The following is a 20476-nucleotide window of genomic DNA, read 5'->3' as shown; positions in this document are numbered from 1 at the left end:
AATAGTGAATACTTCCTTTGAGGTCATAATGCAACAAAAAGCACATGCAATAATGGACCATAGAGAGATAGACACAAATCTAAATGGAAACTAAATAGCCTTATTTTAATGAATGAGTGGATCAAACAATAAATTACAGAAAGAGTTAATGATTTCATCCTGGACAAATATAATAACAAGACAAAATTTCAAAACTCATGAGATACATCCAAAGCAGTTATTAGGAAATATATTATACCTCTAATAGAAATAGAGAAAGAAGAAATCAGTGAACTAAATATGCAACTAAAACAATTAGAGAAAAACAAATTTAAAACCTCCAATTAAAAACCAGAGAAATTCTAAAAATTAAAGGATATATTAATAAAATAAAAAAGAAAGAGAACTATTGAACTAATAAATAAAACAGAGTTGATTTTATGAAAAAAACAAATGAAATAGATAAATCTTTGGTTTATTTGCTTATAAAATATAAAGAAGGAAGCAAAATTACTAGTATGGAAAAATGAAAAAGGTGAACTCACCACCAATGAGGAAATTAAAGTAGTAATTCAGATCTATTTTGCCAAACCATATGTCAATAAATTTGATAATGTAAGTGAAAGAGATGAAAATTACAAAATACATAAATTGCCTAGTTGGAATGAAGAGGAAATTAAATAGCTAAATAACCCTATCTCAGAAGGAAAGTTTCAAAAAGCCATCAATGGACTCCTTAAGAAAAAATCTCCATGGCCAGATGGATTGATAAGTGAATTCTATCATACATTTAAGGAACAATTGGTTCCAAAACTATATAAACTCTTTGCATAAATAGCTGAAAGTCAAACTCTGCTAACTCCTCCAATGACACCAATAATTTGCTGAAACCTAAAGCAGGAAGTATCAAAACAGAAAAAAACAAATTATAGACCAATTTCCCAAATGAATATGGCTGCAAAAATTTTAAATAAAATCCTAGAAATGTGATTACAGCAAGTTATCATTAGGTTAACAGACCATTAGCAAGCAGAGTTTATTCCAGGAATTCAGGACTGATTCAATATTAAGAAAACTTTCAGTTTAATTGATTATATCAATAACAAACCTAACAGAAATCATATGATTATCATAATGGATGCTTAAAAAGCCTTTGACAAAATACAGCACCCATTCCTACTGAAACCACTAGAGAGAGTAGGAATAAATGGAATGCGCCTTAGAATGATAAGAAGTATCTATCTGAAACCATCAAGAAGCATCATATGAAAAGGGGATAGGCTAGAGGCATTCCCAATAAGATCAAGGGTGAAACAAAGATGCCTGTTTTCACCACTACAATTCAATATCGTATTAGAAATGTTAGTTTCAGCAATAAGAGAAGAAAAAGAAATTGAAGGAATTAGAATTGGGAAGGAAGAGATAAAACTCTCTCTCTTTGCAGATGACATGATGATACATCTAGAGAAAAATAAAAATATTTTAAAACCTCATGGAAACAATTAACAACTTTACCAAAGTTACAGAATATAAAATGAACCCACATAAATCCTCAACATTTCTACATATTACTAGCAAGATACCGCAGTAAAAGATAGAAAGAGAAATCTCATTTAAAATAACTTCAGGCAAATAAAATACTTGGGAGTCCACCTGTCAAGGCAGACTGAAAAAACTATAAAACTATTTTGCACAGAAAATAAAAGTCAGATTGAAATAACTGGACAAATATCATCTGATCATGGATAGGCTGAGCTAATATAATAAAAATGGTAGTTCCATCAAAATTAAATTAGTTATAATTGTAGATATGACCAGGTGGCTATATTTATGGGGGGAGGGGGTATTTCATTTACTCTTAAACAAGAATATTTTATTAATGTAAAAAAAACATTATTTGGACAAAATGAGAATAAATATTAAATAAAGAAAAAAATTTTAAAAATGAATTAAATTAAGTTAGTTATCTAGTGTTATACCAATCAAACTTCCAAGAAAAAATTGTAACTAAATACTTGTGGAGAAACAAAAAGGAGCAACTAGTTGGCACTTTGGCTAGAGCACCAGACCTGGAGTTAGAAGGGCCTGAGTTCAAATCCTGCCTCAGAAACACAATAATTATCTAGCTGTGTAACCTTGAGCAAGACACTTAACCCCATTACCTGCAAAAAACATAAAAAAGAGATAGCAACAAAAAGTCAAGAATATCATGAGATTTCATGAAAAAAAATTCAAAAGAAGGCAGCTTAGAAAAAGAATGGTGGATCAATGGAAAAGATTAGTTGCAAAACAGAGAGCAGGAAATGACTATAGTAATTTGCAGTTTGATAAACCCAGAGTTCAGCTCTAGGATAAGAATTCATTCTTCAGTGAAAAAACTTCTGGGAAAAGTGAAAGATAATAAGACAGAAACTTGAATTAGAACAGCATCTCACACCCTATACCAAGATAAGATCAAAATGGTTGTAGGATTTAGACATAAAAGACAATGTTATAAGCAAAATAGGAGAACAAGAAATAGTTTACTTGTCAGATCTATGGAAAGGGAAGTAGTTTATGATGAAGTAAGAGATAGAGAACATCATAAAAAAACAAACTGAATAATTTTGATTACAATAATTTGAAAAGCTTTTGCACAAGAAAAAAAACAAATTTTATCATATTTAAAGAAAAAAAAATTATAAAGCAACTTTATAAAACTTAAGACTATCGCTATGTAAAGAATAAGGAGAAAATACTTATCAATCAGAACTATGTTGACATTTTTCCAAATAAGTTAATTCATGTATCTCATATTCTGTACAAGTGCTTTCTTTCATGATCTTTTTAATATACAAATGCTGTAAAGACAGCATGATTCATGTAAAAGAGGTTCAGAATTGAGAATAGTTTTATTCTGGAACATAATAACTGCTATGTGATCTTGGGTTAGACACCATTTTTGAACCAAATTCTTTCTAAAATTCTAAGGAGCATTTTTTGCTCATTTTACAAGAATAGTGTTTTTGATTTTTCCTGCATATCTAGGGAATTGCTAACTGAATGTGTCATGATTTTCTTTCTAAGCAACATTCTTCTTATTTTTGCAAGATCCAAATTTTTGAAAATTAAGAATTGATAGTTCACTAGTGAGAATATTTTCAGATGAGATTTTGCTATTAATTTATTATCCTTGGAGCAACCTTTTTTTAAGCAGTTCTGCTATCACCTCAGAAATATAGTGTGATTATGAATTGGGGACAGAACTGATTTTCTCTTTTTCCCCAGTTCTGTTCATGTTTTGGTTTTGATAGACTGTGAGGAAAAGAAACAAATATTTACTAAATGACTGCTACGTGCTAGGTTCTGTGGCAAACATTTTGCAGATATTTTATTATTTGATCCTTAGAGGAAACTTGAGTAGGTGCTATTTTATCCTCATCTTACAGTTGAAGAAATAGAGGCAGAGATTCAAGGTCCACAAAACTAGTAAATGTGTAGGTGAAATTTGAATTTGACTCTTCTCAACATCCAGTACTCTACCCATTGTGCATCTTAATTGCCTTTGTAAAAGGCATAAGAAAGAAGTGTGAACTTTGTCATCTAGGAAAGACAAGAATTAGAAATATTTTGTATGAATCAGACCAGAGTAATGAGTTTTTACTCCTGGCATACACCAACAACCCCCAAATTTAAGCTTTCTTCTTTATTCTGTTTCTGATCATCTATTAAATCACCTTGATTGGCAATTTCCTCATTATCACAGTAACAAGTATAGACCCTGCTCTTTCAGTTGTCATTAACTTCTTTCTCCATAACTCTTAGAAGTCAACTTCACTTTGGTTATTGTGCCCAAGAGGTTTGTGAATCTTGTATCTATAATGAAAACATCTCCTTCATAGTCTGTGATATACAGATGTATTTCCTATTCTTCTTTGGCAACCCTGACACTTTCTCCCTTCCATGAAGACATATGATTACCATTTGTTTATCTGTAATCTTCTCCAGCATATGCTCATCATGAACCAAGACCTATTCAACCTAAAGGCAAGAAGTTCTTGGCTTTCAAGTGTTCCTCTCTCTATGCTACAAATAGATTGGATGATAATCCATCTTTATGTGACCAAAATGCTGTTGATCATTTCCTTTAAGATGCAGCAACAGTTTCGAAATTATTTTCCCAATATATATAACCATGAATGAGATAGAGCCATTAGCCTCCACCCTCCTCTTCATCATGTTCACTTTTTTTCCATTTATCTTGGTTTCCTTCACCAACATTATTACAACCCTTCTGAAAATGCCCTTTGTCACTGGCCACCAGAATTCCTTCTTCACTTCTCCCCATTTAATTTTGCTATCCCTCTTCTTTGTAACTGCAAGCCTAACTTATCTAAGACCAATATATACATAATCCCCTATGTGTAAAAAAAGATTGTATCTCTGTCCTACACATACTCCAATCCTATATAGTCTGAGAAACAATGAAATGAAAGGACTGTCAGGAGAACATTTTTCAGAGAAGGGTTTCAGAAATTGGAGATGTTTTGAACAAACATAAAAATAATCTTTTCCTCTCATTTGTTACAACTTATTTACCTATCTCTATGGATTTCATCCCTCGTGTTCAACATCTGAGATTTTTGAAAAAGTCAGATAAGCTAGGGATTTATTAGCTCAGATCATAGATCCCCAAGGTCTCTTATTTGTTTATCAATTAAATTTTTAGAGCTTTACCAAAGCAATAAATAAGACCTATCTATATCTAAATGGTTGAAAATCTACTGGGGAATTAATTTGCCTTCCTAGGATAGATGTCATGGTATCTGATATCCTTATAACAATTATGGTCGTGTCTGTTCCTATTATTTCAAAATTCCCTGTCCCATAAATTTCTAAAATTAAAAAAAATATGTCTTAGTGTTTTCTCCTACAAGGATCTCATTCCTAAGACCCCTTTTCTATGTATAAAGAGAAAATGGGTTAGCACATTGTTTTCTCAATCAATATGGAGCTTCTGGAAAAGTGATTACTTTTCTGATGCAGACTACATATATTAATGTGCACTTGTGATGGTGTAATTTTTGAGGAAATAGAGCTGTTTAGTTTTTGAATCCTCAAGGATAAATCAAATATGCCTCAGCACTACATTAACCTATCAAGACTGAAGATAAAGTGGGAGATATAAAATCACAAGCATATCAGAAAAGTGAGTATAGTCCTTATATACTAACCTATTATTTCATTTCTCTTTATGTTATGGAGCAATATAGTTTAATATGGATATACCCCACACATAACAGTAATTTATACTATGTTAGTGTTACTGTGATACAGTAAGGAAAAAAGCAGGGAGCCATGCCACTAGGAAAGAACAGGATAGAAGATCCTAAGAGTTTCCTTCTTAAATGTTCCCAGAGAAAGATCATTATTTACAAGTTTTTGTCTTTGAAGTCATTTCTATTGGATAACATCATTGATACTTTTCAGAACAAAGGATGAAGAATAGCAACAATTTGATATCATTAGTCAGTATCTCTCCTCTCCTCTCCTCTCCTCTCCTCTCCTCTCCTCTCCTCTCCTCTCCTCTCCTCTCCTCTCCTCTCCTCTCCTCTCCTCTCCTCTCCTCTCCTCTTCTCTTCTCTTCATTTCTCTCTCTCTCTCTCTCTCTCTCTCTCTCTCATACACACACACATTCACCATTATTCCCATTTCCAATTTTCTTCACTCAAAAACAGAAAGAGACAGAGAGAGAGAGAGAGAGAGAGAGAGAGAGAGAGAGAGAGAGAGAAAGTTTGTTTTGCTTTATTTTAGACTAGCAATGGGGTATCTCTTAGGAAAAAAGGATATGAGTAGAAACTAAAAAGGCAGAAGAGAACTGGCCACCACAATTCATTTGAAATATCCATCCAAAATATTTCTGATTGAAAAGAAATTAATTTTTGCCTGCTTTGACACCAAGGTATGTGGGGGCTTCATCCATAGCTTTAAATTGAGGTGGGGGTGGGGTTGGAGGAAACACATGACTCTGAAGGACATATTCACTAAATCAATTCTTCCCATTATAGCAGTGTCTCACTCTCTTTGACCATTGTACCAGTCACACCACCTTTAGAAGTGCAACCGTAAATAAGTTATTTTTATAGTCTTTCTGAATAAAGAAACTACACAAATCTGGCTAACAACTTTTCTACATATGCTCCCAAGATGGGCAATCTTATATACTGTTCTTTGCTTCCTCTTCCTTTTTTCAATATGTCTCTCTCGGAATTCTCTGAACATTAGGTAGGGGCAGCTAGGTGGTGCAGTGGATAGAGCACTGGTCTTGGAGTCAGGAATACTTGGGTTCAAATCTGACCTCAGACACTTAATAATTACCTAGCCGTGTGGCCTTGGGCAAGCCAATTAACCCCATTGCCTTGCAAAACCAAAAAAAAAAAAAAAACATTCTCTGAACACAAGTCCAAAACCCTTCACACACAATTCATGACTTCAAGACCTAATGAAACCCTGAGAAATAATCTGTATTTATATGGCAGGATTAGATGCTGATACATTGCTTCCTCTACCTTGAAATTTTGCAGTCCTTTACAAATTTAGCCAGTTTATGTAAAGAACATATTAATTAAACTAATTACATAACAAATGCAAACATTATCACTTAACAAGGATAAGGGTTAAACTTCCAACACCATATAATATTCCTCTTCCTCAGAATTCTTCATAATAATCTCCAAAATCTTCACAAGTATACACAAACACTTGATGAATTTTGTCCTTCATTCTTGAAGAAGATCATGACAAATAAGTAATTGTATTTGAGTGAGGGGTGTTGTGCTAGTCTTACTTTCTCCTCTGTGGCCATCTGGGTCCAGTGGTGGGATATAAATCAAGATCACTGAAAATAGTCCTAGATGTGAGTCAATTAGGGTCAACTGACTTGCCCAAGGACAAATAGCTAATTATTGGCAAGTATCTGAGACTAGATTTGAACTTAGGTCCTCCTGACTCCTGGACTGGTGCTATATTTACTGCTCCACCATCATACAAACACACACACACACACACACACACACACACACACACACACACACAAAACACATATACACCTCCTCATACTTCACAGGTCAGTCAGATCCTCAAAAAGTCTTTACTTTTTATAATGATTCCAACATAGTGTCAAGAGAATTTTATCTCTTCTGCACATTACCTGAGTTGTTTGAAGCATCCTTTTCCAAAGCCAGGAAGTAAAGTAATCATAATAGAAATGATAATGCAGTGGGATCCTGATTGAATCTTGTGAATTAGATATTGTATCTTTAAATGTTATGTGATTTCGCACAAGATCCTCAGCTAGCTGGCAAAATATGAAGTAGTTATAACAGTCCAATTACTACTTCTTTCCTGTTGTCATTTCTGCATGTCGTGAAAAGATTGATCATATTTCCCAGTCTCTAGAAAACCTTATTGTTTATTGGGTTCATTTTAAAAGCGATACTGTTTAAAATCCTTTCTCTTCTCTAGGTCCCTATTTTGTCATTTGTAAAATGAGGTGTTTGGAATAATGATTTGTAAGATCCCTTACAACTCTAACTCTCTTCTCTGTCACTCTCTGTCTCTTTCTCTTTCTCTTTGTTACATACATGTACACACATTTATTTATTTGAATATGTTGAATAATTAATTGATCCATGTTGATACTTTTCTAAACTACAGATTAGGTATTGTCCCAAAATATGAAATGGACTTGACGCTATATAATGCCAAAAAAATCATCACTTCAGTGGTAAAAAGAGAACCAAAGAAGTTTCTAGATAAAATAGAAAATACAAAACAGTTGTTTGATTGGTTTTCCTTGTTTGAAATTTATTCTCTTTTAGCAAAATGATACATAGAATTCATATCCTCATTTAAAAAAATGATAAAATTATGAATGGGTTGATAGAAAAAAGAAAAAATTTTGAGAAATCATCATATTTAGCATGTTAAAAATATTTGTTTTTAGTGCAGAAAACAAAAAATGTTTATAGCTAGCAGTGAAACAACCATAGAACTATGAAATTTAAGCAGATGTTTAATTTGGAATTTTTCAGGTGCTTCTAAATATTTATTTTTTAACTAAATAGGCTTGCCTTTGTCTTTCTATTTTTTAAATCTATTTTCTCTGAATATTATGATTAAAATTATTTATCCTGAGTTTTTCTTTTGTTTTATGATTGTTTTGATTTAAATTAATAAAGAAGTGGTTTTCCTTATTCAGAAAATCATATAATCACAGATCAAGAAGGAATGAATCTTCAAAGCCAAATTCTTCATTTACACAGTGAAAAAAACTTAGGTGCAATTTAAGGGAATTTAATTGATTTACCCAATTTCCTACAAGAAGGTGAGATGTGAATCAAGCTCCATTAACTCTAGAATCAGTGTCTTTCCCCTGTTCTCTTCCTCTACTAGTAAAATATTTCAAGGCAATAAATGATAATGTTACATTATTTGAGATTTGATTATTTTTGTCTTTGGATCTAAGAATAAAAGTGCTAGAAAGATATTTGTGAAAACAAGATGATTCTCTACATATATAATTGAAGTGAACTTGAGATCATAGTACACAGTCCATAGTACAGTTCTCTACAAATAATAGTTACTTATAAATGATGATAGTGAAGAAATTGTCTCAGAAATACATTGTCCTCAGCCAAGTAAACTTCCCTGTCAGATTGGAAGTTTGAGTTTTCTGGGAACTACCATGCTATTTATCTTTTGTTGTTGTTGAATGGTTTTAGTTGGGTCTGAACCTCTGTCACCCTCTTGGGGGAATTTCTTCTACAGGACTTGGCCATTTCCTTCTCTAGCTTATTTTACTGATGAAGAAAGAGAGGCAAATAGGGTTAAGTGACCCACCCAGAGTCACACAGCAAACAAGTATCTAAGGCCAGATTTGAACCCTGGAAAATGTCTTTCTGATTCTAAGTCCAGGTATTACTCCATAATATCTTATTTAATAAGTGAAAATTTCACAACTTAAAAAGTAAAAAACTAAATTTTATTTATATGAAGTCAGGTTGACAGGGATGGGGGAGTAATTACTAAATGAAGAGATCAGGAAAAACTTCACAGAGGAAGTAATATGTAAGTAGGTTTTTAGAGGTTGATAGGAATTTGTTCAACAATCAAAAATAGAGGATATTCAAAGTACAACAGGCTAGGCCAATATGATTAGAATATTAAGTACAGGGACAAAAACATTCTGAAATGCTCCTGAAAGGGGAAGAATGATACCAAATAGTGTAGAATATGTTGACTCTATATTTTAGAACACATGATAGTCCTAACAAGATTACTTTCAAATTCTTGAGTAAATAGATTCCCTTAGTCTGTCACTCCTTTTTTGAGCCTTTCTCTCTCTCTCTTCTTTCTTCCCTTGATACTTCTCCAAATTCTGTTCATCCTCTTCCTTCTAGTGTCCCTTTCTTCTTTTTCTTCCTTCTATACCTATTTTCTCATTTACCTCAATGCTAAGACCTCCAACTGAAGAATTCTGAGATCTTTACATTTTGACACAAAAATCAGATTGAAGGTATCTTGCATTATTTTTTTTCAAAAATCTAGTCACATTAAAGGCAAAAATCATAGAGTACTGAAGTGAATTTTAATGATTAAGGACACAATATAAGCCAAATGAGTAGAGCCAAATCTTGGTGGTCAAATTATAATGGATGTGGGTAGGCTTAGGTTCCATGTGAATGCTATAAATTATATATCAAAGACAAAGGTAAACTTTTAGTCTTAATCTATGCCTGTTTAATATCTTTTTAATGTTTTCATTGATCAAAAATAGTTTCTAAAAAAGACTTAATCTTAATGTCTTATCATGGAATCAATACTGTCAAAGGGAATTCAGACTTAGGCAGTTCCTAGCAAGCAGGAATCACTGGAGCTATCATTTTGTTGCCTTAAAAGGAACATAGAGAAGTGCAAGGAGAAACATTACCAGAGAGCTGCTCAACAGACTGATTGATTTATTGATAAATATATTTTTGTTATATTTAATTAAGTAATTTGTGAAATTATTTTGGTCACCAAAACTTAAGAAATTGTCTACAAAGACATGGAAGATCTGTGATTTATAATAGCAGAAGGAATATTCCCACCAAGTCAATCATGGATCCTTAAGGATAGCATAAAGAGAGTAAATACACATGTGGATTACCATAGCAATCAAGCAAATTTCATCTTTCAGTGGATATGTGACAGATCCCTAGCATTAAAAAGTTCAAATTTGAAATGCTCTGTTCTCAGGAAAGTCATATCTATTTAATATTGCTATTGACAGATTAATTGAGGAGTAAACCTAATAAAGGATCCTATGATTTAATAGGGAAATATGCACATGTACATATATATATATATATATATATATATATATATATATATACTTCACATAGTATACATGCATGTATATGATTGTTTTCATGCTCTTTGAAATAAAAACGACTATGCTATTTTCTGGTCTTCTATTTATATTTTCTTTATTTTCATATCTAGACATAGTGGAAACTTGAAATTAATGATGGAAAATCATACAACAGTGACAGTGTTTATTCTCCTTGGATTGACAGATGATCCACAATTGAAGATTTTACTTTTTCTTTTTCTATTCCTCACTTACATATTAAGTGTTGCTGGAAATCTGACTATTATCCTCCTCACCTTACTGGATTCCCATCTCAAGACTCCCATGTACTTCTTCCTTCGGAATTTTTCCCTCCTAGAAATTTCCTATACAACTGCCTGCATCCCTAAATTTCTGGTTACTATTGCAACTGGAGACAAAAATATTACCTATGGTTGTTGTCTTACCCAATTATTTTTTGCCTTCCTTCTTGGGGCATCTGAATTTTACCTTCTGGCTGCCATGTCCTATGATCGTTATGTTGCCATTTGTAAGCCCCTGCATTACACCACCATCATGAACCCCAAAGTCTGTACCCAGCTTGTTCTTAGTTCTTGGCTATCTGGTTTCCTGATCATTTTTCCAGGTCTTATTGTAGGCCTTGAACTGGACTTCTGTGACTCCAATGCCATTGACCATTTCTATTGTGACACTGGTCCCATGTTACAACTCTCCTGCACAGACACAAAATTCCTTGAGCTCCTCAGTTTCATTTTAGCTTTAGTGACACTTTTAGTTACATTAACATTGGTGATTTTATCTTATACTCACATTGCCCTGACCATTCTAAGGATTCCATCTGCTAGTCAGAGGAAAAAAGCTTTTTCCACCTGTTCCTCTCACATGATTGTCCTTTCCCTCTCTTATGGCAGCTGCATTTTCATGTACATTAAACCTTCAGTTAAAGAAGGAATATCTTTAAGCAAGGGAATATCTTTACTCAATACTTCAGTTGCTCCTTTATTAAACCCTTTTATATATACCCTAAGGAACCAACAAGTGAAACAAGCCTTCAAGGATGCAATCCAAAGAACAGTACATTTTTCAAATAAGTGAGAAAGTTGTTGACTCCTGATAATCCTATGTGTGAGATAAACCACCAGAAATGGCACAGAAATGATTTCAAAGGTTAGGTAACAAGGTTTTCAAGACACAGGTTGTACCTTTATCACTACTTTCAAATCCAAATCGGTTTTTGGAAGAGAAAGGAAAGGGTAGTAATTGGTCAAGAATGAGACTGTATCAGACACTGAGATTTGTATTTCAGGATTAGGGTCTCAGATTCAAAAATGAGATCTTTGAAATGAAGTTTAAGCATTTTGTGAGAATCAATGGGGGAAATTCATAGAGAATTTAGCCATGATCAACAAAACTTTAAATAGAATACAGAATAGCAAAAAAAAAGAAAGAAAGAAAAGAAAAAGAAAAGAAAAACTTAAAGCAAAGATATGTGCACATGAGAATGTAAATCTAAAACACATTTTCCATGATTCAAGAGGAATACCAGGAATGGAAATAAACAAGAATAAAACAGAAAAATGTACTAAATGTACTAAAGAGAGAGAATATCCAGAGAATTGCAATAACCACTTTTATTGCAATATTTATATACACTGATATATCAAATATAGACAACAAAATGAAGTATCTCATTTGAGCAAAAGAATGGTGATCATATTTAAAAATGCAACTTGGTAAGATGTAACTCATAACTGCAGTATGAGAAGAAAAAATATATGCTGTGTTTCCCTCTAAAGGGTGCATGGCAAATTAGAAGTATGAAAAAATAACTGTATGATATTAGAGGAACAATTGATTAAGGAGATCCCACCATGAATTTATGAATGGATGAATAATTGGAGGATTTCATAATCATCACTGCAAAGAGATTGGGGATATGCTTATTTTTATTAAGACAAAATACAACTCCTGCCTAGTTTTCAATGGCTATGAGTACTCTTAAAAGGCTTTTGTTGACTGATTTTTTTGAGTGATTAACTTGGGTCAAGGAAGTCACCTCTCTGGCTAGTCAGGAAGAGTCAATAGACAGTTTTGGGGGCCTTTTTATATTTCTCTTTGTGCTTTTTTTCTCAAGCACAGTGTTAAAATGATGGGAAAGGGATTCACCCATGTATATCCTACCAAAGCCATTAATGCCTATTTTGGAGCAGCATATGAAAATTAGGTATGTTTATCTATGGTTTTCTCATAAACTTATTCTAAAAGTAGAACTACAGAGAATTAAATTTCCTAATCTAAGGAACTTTAATGGTCAAAGCAGTGGAGTAGTAGCCTGGAGATGTACATAGTTGTTACATGTGTTGATCCACATTAATTAGGAGAATGTGTAGACAGGCTTCAGAACCTCTTTATTGATTTAAAGTATGGGGAGATTGGAAGGATTTGAAGGATTTCCCAAGGCACATGATATAACCAAATCTTCTTAAGAAATAGAGATTTCAGGTGGTGCAGTGGATAAAGCACTGGCCTTGAAGTCAGGAGTACCTGGGTTCAAATCTGGTCTCAGACACTTAATAATTACCTAGCTGTGTGGCCTTGGGCAAGCCACTTAACCCCATTGCCTTGCCAAAAACCTAAAAAAATAGAGATTTCTTGAATTATACCAGTATTTAGAGTTTCCTCGAAAAAAATCACAAGAGCAAGTATCTGGAGATATGACATTCTATAACAAATTAAAAGTATGCTTCCTGGGAAAATAAAAGTGACATACTTCTAGCTATTGAAGATTAAGGATAAGTAAAGGACTTTTTCAATTTGTTATACTAATCTCCATGGTGTTTCTTTCAAATCTTTTAATCCTTTTTCAATTTTCCCATGACTAGCCCTTTCCCCACCCTTTTAGCTATGAAAATTTCCTCATATTGATTGTATTAAAAAATTGAAGCTATTTACCAAGAATTCTTTTTTTCTCCCCCCTTTTTTTTCTCATCTCATATTATTCAGATACCATTTAGCATCACCACCACTTTCATTCCTATCTCACTGGAAGAATTAACTGGATTCCTTGCCAAGGGAAACCTATTTACCTACATAAGCATTCTAATTACATCTTATATCCTCCAACATGTTCCCTTCTCCAAGCTTCTCTTCTATAGTAAAAACAACCCCAGTTCTTTATTATATGAGATTAGACCATTTCACTATTATAGTTCTTCTCTCTTGAATGCTGTGTAGCCTATTAATTTTCTTCCTAATGTAATGTACCTAGAACTAACCACCACATTCCAGAAATGATATGATGAGGGTAGAGAACAGAGGGATTATAAGAATTTTATTACTAGAAGTTGTGTTCCTCTCTGACCAAAACTTTCTTGAGGGTGAAGCTTATATCACTATACATTTTTTGATTCCTCAGAGAACAGCATCATAATTTTATAAAAGATATTTAAATAAATATTTGACATTAAATCAGTTTGTTTGCTGTATCTCATTGCCTATATATTCTAAAACCAATAAAATGACTACTGTCATTCTACCTCTGATTTCAAAAATAAGGGCTTAAACTTCTGTGAGTTTGTCATAGAATGAAAATTAATTTAGAAATTTGGTGAATTCAAGGTAAGGGAAAAATTTTAGAAGAGGTAACATAATTATATACAATAATGAAAGGAAACAGTACAAATAATTCTTCAATAAAATTGAAGAACAAAAAAAAGATTTATACTTGTACTTTCTTTTGCATTTTAACTTCAATATTCCTCAGTAAAATCATAATTTTTTAAGAAAGTGTAACCAACACAAAGCAACTAATGCAATAAGATTGAAAGTCTAGAAACTACATGTTTTCCTTAGCAAAAATCTACCCTCTATTTTTATTACAATATAATTTGGAAAATCTAGTAGAGTTTAATTTTAGTTTTTAACTCCTTTTGCTTGATATTTTAACTTATTTCTTCCAATTACACATCATGAAAATTTTTCTACAATCACCAACTTGGATATTTACAAGTTTCACAATTTTCTTCTACCCTCCCTTCCTGCCCCATCCCTCAGTGATGAAAAGTCTAAGAAACATTGTACATAAACAATTGTTTTTAGCAGATTTACATTAGTCATTTTGTGTATAAGGAATTAGGCCTAAGTGAAAAGAAGGAAAACTATGGGAAAAACGTAAGAGGAATTTTGAAAAAGAAAGCATAGTGTTCTTTCAGATTTTGTATGTTGCCTTTTTGTTCCTTTGGATGTGGATAGAGTTGTCCACAATAGATCTCCCAGGGTTGTTTTAGATCTCTGAAGTACCCAGAGGAGCTGCATCCATCGTAGTTGATCAACCTACAATGTTGTTGTTAATATGTATAATGTATTCTTGGTTCTGCGCTCAGAATCAGCTCATGAAATTCTTTCCATACTTTGTAGAGATTTTAGACAGTCAAGAGAAGTATTATGTGCACAATATAATAAGAAATATCTTGGAAGAAAATTAGGTTTCAAAGAGATTGCCTTTAGAACTCAAAATCTTACAAAAATAAATATTGAAAACAATCTTTACATAAAATTTAAAAAATTCAAAAATTAACAACAAAAGGATGTGGGAACAATAAGTGATTAACCAGTATGATGTTGGTTTTCATATAAAACAAAAAGGGTACTTGAAATGTACAATTTTAAGAAAACTCCTGGCATCAATCTTCATATCTGAGTAGGTTTCTGAGCAGTACAACCTAGGCTTTTGGTTAAGGGCCTTTAAGCAGCAGGTAGAGGTAATCCAACTTTCCAATTGCACAAGGCTAGATTGAAACAATGTGATAGGTTTCCCCCCTTCACTTCATTTCCATGTCTCATAATTCTATATTTCTCAATTTCCATAAGGGAATGAAGTTTTCCACCAAGATTGGAATTGGACTAGAATTAAAATTGACAGGGAACTGAGGAAACTCCAGAATTTTGTTACAGAAAGGGGTCAGTTGTGGTTCATTCAATTGCTTCAGTTTCATCACTAGTCAAATCTTAGGTCAATTTTCAAACCCCATCCCTTCTTTTTCCTTTTTAAAAACTGCTTTTCACAATTGTTTCAATTTCATAGTTTAAAATTTTCCATCTAGAGAAGGAATAGATCTCAGAAGAAATCTAACCTAACACTTACATTAACAAATGAGGAAATGGCAGGGAAAAGTCAGGAAGTTGCCTGAGCTCTACCCAATTTCCCCTAGGAAATAACATTGAATTACAATTTTAAACAGATTCTGGAGGAATATCACCCACAAAAAGATTAAGTGGAACATTTCCTCACTGAAGATAACTTGGAGATATATCAAGAATTATCTTCTACACTTGAGAAAAAGGGGAATACAGCCCAGTGCAGGCATGGTGCAAGGAAGTCAGAAGGAGACTCTTAGTTACACAATATATCACAATTGAGACTCTTGAAATTTTTCCAAATAGTTTATATAATAATGGAATTTCCTAGACTGAGTCGTTAATTGTCAGAGCAGTGAAAGACTATTCTGGAGAAGTACCTAGCTGCTATAGATAGACAGATATAGATCTATCTATCATCTACCTATCATCTATCTATCTATCTATCTATCTATCTATCTATCTATCTATCTATCATCTATTCTAGTCTCAGCATAGAAGACATGTTGCAAGTCCCAGAATACTTGAAAAACAGGTGGGACTGGATCAATTTACCCCAGAGGCCTTACTGTAGAAAGTTAGTGACCAGCACAAGAAGTTTAGGATAATGACACCTGTGTCCCAGAAGCACAGTTCAAACTTTTAAATGAGGAGGGTCAAGGGAGGGAGGGAGGGAGAGAGAGAGAGAGAGAGAGAGAGAGAGAGAGAGAGAGAGAGAGAGAGAATCTAACCCAAAGAAAGCTTCTTTGGCAACAAGGAAGACCAAAAGGAAAACTCACAAGATAAAAATGGCTAACTGCCTATATATGAAGGCTCATAGGGAAACAGGAATTGGTCTTGAGTTTAAAAAGTCCACTTAGAAGAGGTCGATGTTTCAAAAAAAATCAAGAGAGAGAGAGAGATATAAGAAAAGTTGGGAAAAGAAATGAAACTTATGCAAGAGCCTTATGAAAATGTCAATAGCTTGGAAAAGGAAGCATAAAAATTGACTGAAGAGAAACAGATGGCCAGATGGAAGAGACACAAAAATTAAATGAAGAAAATAAATCCTTCCCTAAAATTGAGGAAAAGAAGTGTAATAATTCTATGAGACAACAAGGATACATCAAAGAAAATCAAAAGACTGAAAAATAGAAGAAAAATGTAAAGTGAATAATAGGAAAAAATACAGACTTGAAAACCTATACAGAAGAGATAATTTAAGAATTATTAGACCACCTGCAAACCATGAACAATAGGTAATCCAGTCAGTATCTTTTTCAAAGTTATCGAGTAAAACTGCCCCAATATCCGAGAAGGAGAAAATGAAATAGTCCTTGTAAGACTTCACCAATTAGGGACAACTAGGTGGCACAGTGGATTGAGCATAGTCCCTGGAGTCAGGAGGACCTGAGTTCAAAATTGGCCTCAGACACTTAATAATTTCCTAACTGTATGACCTTGGACAAGTGACTTAATCCCATTGCTTTATATAAATAAAATTTAAAAAATTTTTAAATAAATTACCTACTGCAAGTGATTCCAAATTTCAGAATTATGAGGTCATGTAGAGCATACAGTAAACAGCCAGAAAGAAACAGTTAACATATCTAGATCCGATAGTCAGAATTACACAGGACTTTAAAGCTTCAATATTAAAGGATCAAAGGGTCTACAATAGGATATTTAGGAAGAGAAAGAAGCTTATATTACAACCAAGAATTAACTACCAAAACTAAGCATATTCTTCCAAGGAGAAAGATAAATAATTTATGATCTGGAGATGTTCAAATTTGCCTGAAAATAAGACCAAAACTGAACAGAATATCTGATATTTAAAATCAAGCCTCAAGGAAAAGTTTTTTTCAAAAAACATATTATTCAAAAAGACTAAAATTTTTACATCCCTACATGGGAAGAAAATACTTGTAACTCTTGAGAACTTTATTTCTATTAGGACAGTAAGGAGAATGCTTAAACAGAGGGTTTTGGAACAAGTTAATTTTAAGGTGATGGTATAGTAAAAAATTAAGACAAGAAAAAAGAATTGTAATGAGAAATAGATGAGACATAAAAGGGTAAATATATTACATGATAAGGCAGAAAGGAAAGTAGAGGGACAGAAGGGATGGGATAAGAATTTCTTGAATCTTATTCTCATCTAATTTGACTTAGAGAAGGAATAACATATATTCAGTGGTGTATAGAAAATTTTTTTTTACACAACAGATAATTAGAAGGTAAAAGAGAAAAGAAAATGGCAAGAGATGCTGATAAGAGGGAGGGCAGGAAAAAAGATAGACATAGGAGGACAAAGGGGAAAAGAGCAAGGAAAATGAGGGAGGCTACTAGAAGAGAAGACAGATTGAGGAAGGTGGTGGTTAGAAGCAAAATATTGATGAGGAGGTACAAAGAGAAATGAAAGATTAAAGTACTTGAATAAGAAAAATAGGATAGAGGGAAATACAGAGTTTATAATTATAACTGAATGTGAATGGGATGAACTCTCCCATAAAATGGAGGCAGATAGAAGAGTGGATTAAAAGCCAGAATCCTACAATATGGTACTTTAAAGACCTTTTTTTGAAACTGAAAGATATATACATATATATATATATATATATATATATATATATACACACACACACAGAACAAAGGTAAAAGACAAGAGGATTGATTATGCTTCAGCTGAAATTTAAAAAAAAAGGCAAGGTTACAATCTGGAATTGAAACAAAGCAAGAGCAAAAATATTTCTAATTAAAAGAAGGGAAAAAAGGAAGGAAGGTTCCTGAAAACTACTATGTACAATGAAGTAATATCTGTTCTAAACATTTATGCCCTAAGTGGAATAGCCTCCAATTTGTTAGAGAGAAAGTTAAGTGAGTTACAGGAAGACACTAACAGCAAAACTATACTAGTAGAGAGCTGCAACACCTCCCCTCTCCCCTAGAATTAAATAAATCTAACCACAAAATAAAAAAGAAAGAAGTTAAGGAGGTAAATAAAATGTTAGATAAGGTAGATATAATAGACCTGTGGAGAAAATTGAATGGGGATAAAAGAAATATGCTTTTTTATTTGGCCTTATATACAACCTACACAGAAATTCAACTTGTATTAGGGTATAAAAATCCTTACAATCAAATGAATAAAGGCAGAAATATTAAGGGCAATTTTCCTCAGACTGAAATAAAATAAATATTATATGTAACAAAATTCATGGAAAAATAAACTGAAGATTAATTGGAAACTAAATAATCAAATCCTAAAGAATAAGTGGGTCAAACAAAAAATCATATAAATTTCCATATAAAGGAATGACAATAATGAGACAACATACAGGATGTAGTCAAAGCAATTCTTAGGGGAAATTTCTTATTTCTAAATATGTACATGACCAAAATAGAAACAGGTGATTAGTGAATTGGGCATGCAACTAAAAAACATAGAAAAAGAACAAATCAAAAATTTTCCAATTAAATATAAAATTGGAAATTCTGAAAAGCACAAGAGATTAATAAAATTGAAAGTAAGAAAACCATTGTAGAAAAAAATCTAAAAACTGGTTAAATAAAAATACAATGACATAGATAAATCTTTGGTTAATTTGATTTTTTTAAAAAAGCTTTAATCACAATTATAAAAATTGTTGCAATTAACCTTTCATAAACCCAATTCCCTTGAAACATGTATTTAATAGTTTCAAAGAGTTTCACTAGTACATTCAACTGTGTGGTGCTTTCCTTTACATTCCAAAAGCATCTAAACAATAAGGAAATATAATACAACATTAAGTCTTACATAAATAGAGTTTTGATAAAACATTTTCTTGCCAAATGGGTGATCAATCAAAACAAAAAAATTGTGGCTTTGACATTAGTATCCTGTGAATTTATACTCAATGTTGTCAAATTGAACTGACACCCCAATTAGAAATATACCCTAATCTAAATGAGTACTTCTGACTTAGACTCTTTGTATCCTTCCTTTGAAATACAGTTTTCTTCTTGCTCCTTGGACCAGTATTAGGAAAAAACCAAGTTTTCAGTATACACTGACTACTATATCATAAATATTTCTCCTGAATTCAGCAAAAAAAGACAGCTTTTGAGTGTCATAGAAGACTATCTTCTTATCCAGGTCACTGAGATCACTTATTTGGGTCAGAAATCACAAACCACTACGTGTTTTTCAAATACATCACTAACCACCAAACCTTTAACAAATAGATTTATTGTGTTCAATGACAGGCAGCTGAGGGCATCACCCTCAGAGGAACCAACTAGCTAAATCCTTTTTTAAAAAAAAGTAAATGATAGGGAAACCAGTATCCCCCTAACCCTCAATTTTTTTGTATGAAAGAAAAATACTTCATTCAGTCTCTAACCTTTTTCATCAACAATGGCATTAAGCAATTAAATCACATATGCAAAGGATGATGTTGAGATGAGCTCTTCCAGCACAATAGCATGGGAGAGGAAACTGGCTTTTCAGGGGGAGTGCTCTTTGAACTGTCTTAAGGTTGCACAATTTCCACTAAGAAAAGCCAAATGTCATTTGGTGCATCTGTTGGCATAATGTCCTTCTTCACCCCACTTATAATAAGTGAACTTCTCCAATGGCAGAGGTTCCCATTCCCCACATTGTAGATAGCACAGTGGCTAGAGCACTCTTGGAGTAAGGAGGACTGGAGTTCAAATCCAGCCTCAGACACATGACTCTTACTAGCTGTATGATCTTGGACAAGTGATTTAACTCTGATTGCCTTGCATCTAGGTTCATCTCCAGTCATCCTGATTCATATCTGACCACTGAATCCAGGTGGTTCTGGAGGAGAAAGTGATTTAGCATAGCATCCCTCTCACAAATCCAATTCACCTGCTTGTCATGGGATCACCTCCCTGATAGACTGGCCTTCTTTGAAAATGAAGGACAAAAAACAAACCACATTAAATATTTTGAACCTGTGAGGTTATCTTTGCCCTAGG

General features: G+C 33.0%; 1 protein-coding gene across 1 annotated transcript; it reads left to right on the top strand.

The window, feature by feature from the left end:
• The first annotated feature begins 10525 nt into the window (after positions 1–10525).
• Positions 10526–11467, top strand: LOC141511657 (olfactory receptor 6C76-like). Its single transcript, XM_074220769.1, has one exon. It carries the CDS (start codon positions 10526–10528, stop codon positions 11465–11467), a length of 942 nt encoding a protein of 313 aa, XP_074076870.1.
• Positions 11468–20476: the final 9009 nt, after the last annotated feature.

The sequence above is a fragment of the Macrotis lagotis genome, chromosome 2, assembly GCF_037893015.1.
Source record: "Macrotis lagotis isolate mMagLag1 chromosome 2, bilby.v1.9.chrom.fasta, whole genome shotgun sequence".
NCBI lineage: Eukaryota > Metazoa > Chordata > Mammalia > Peramelemorphia > Peramelidae > Macrotis > Macrotis lagotis.
This window is presented reverse-complemented; position numbering and strand designations above follow the sequence as displayed.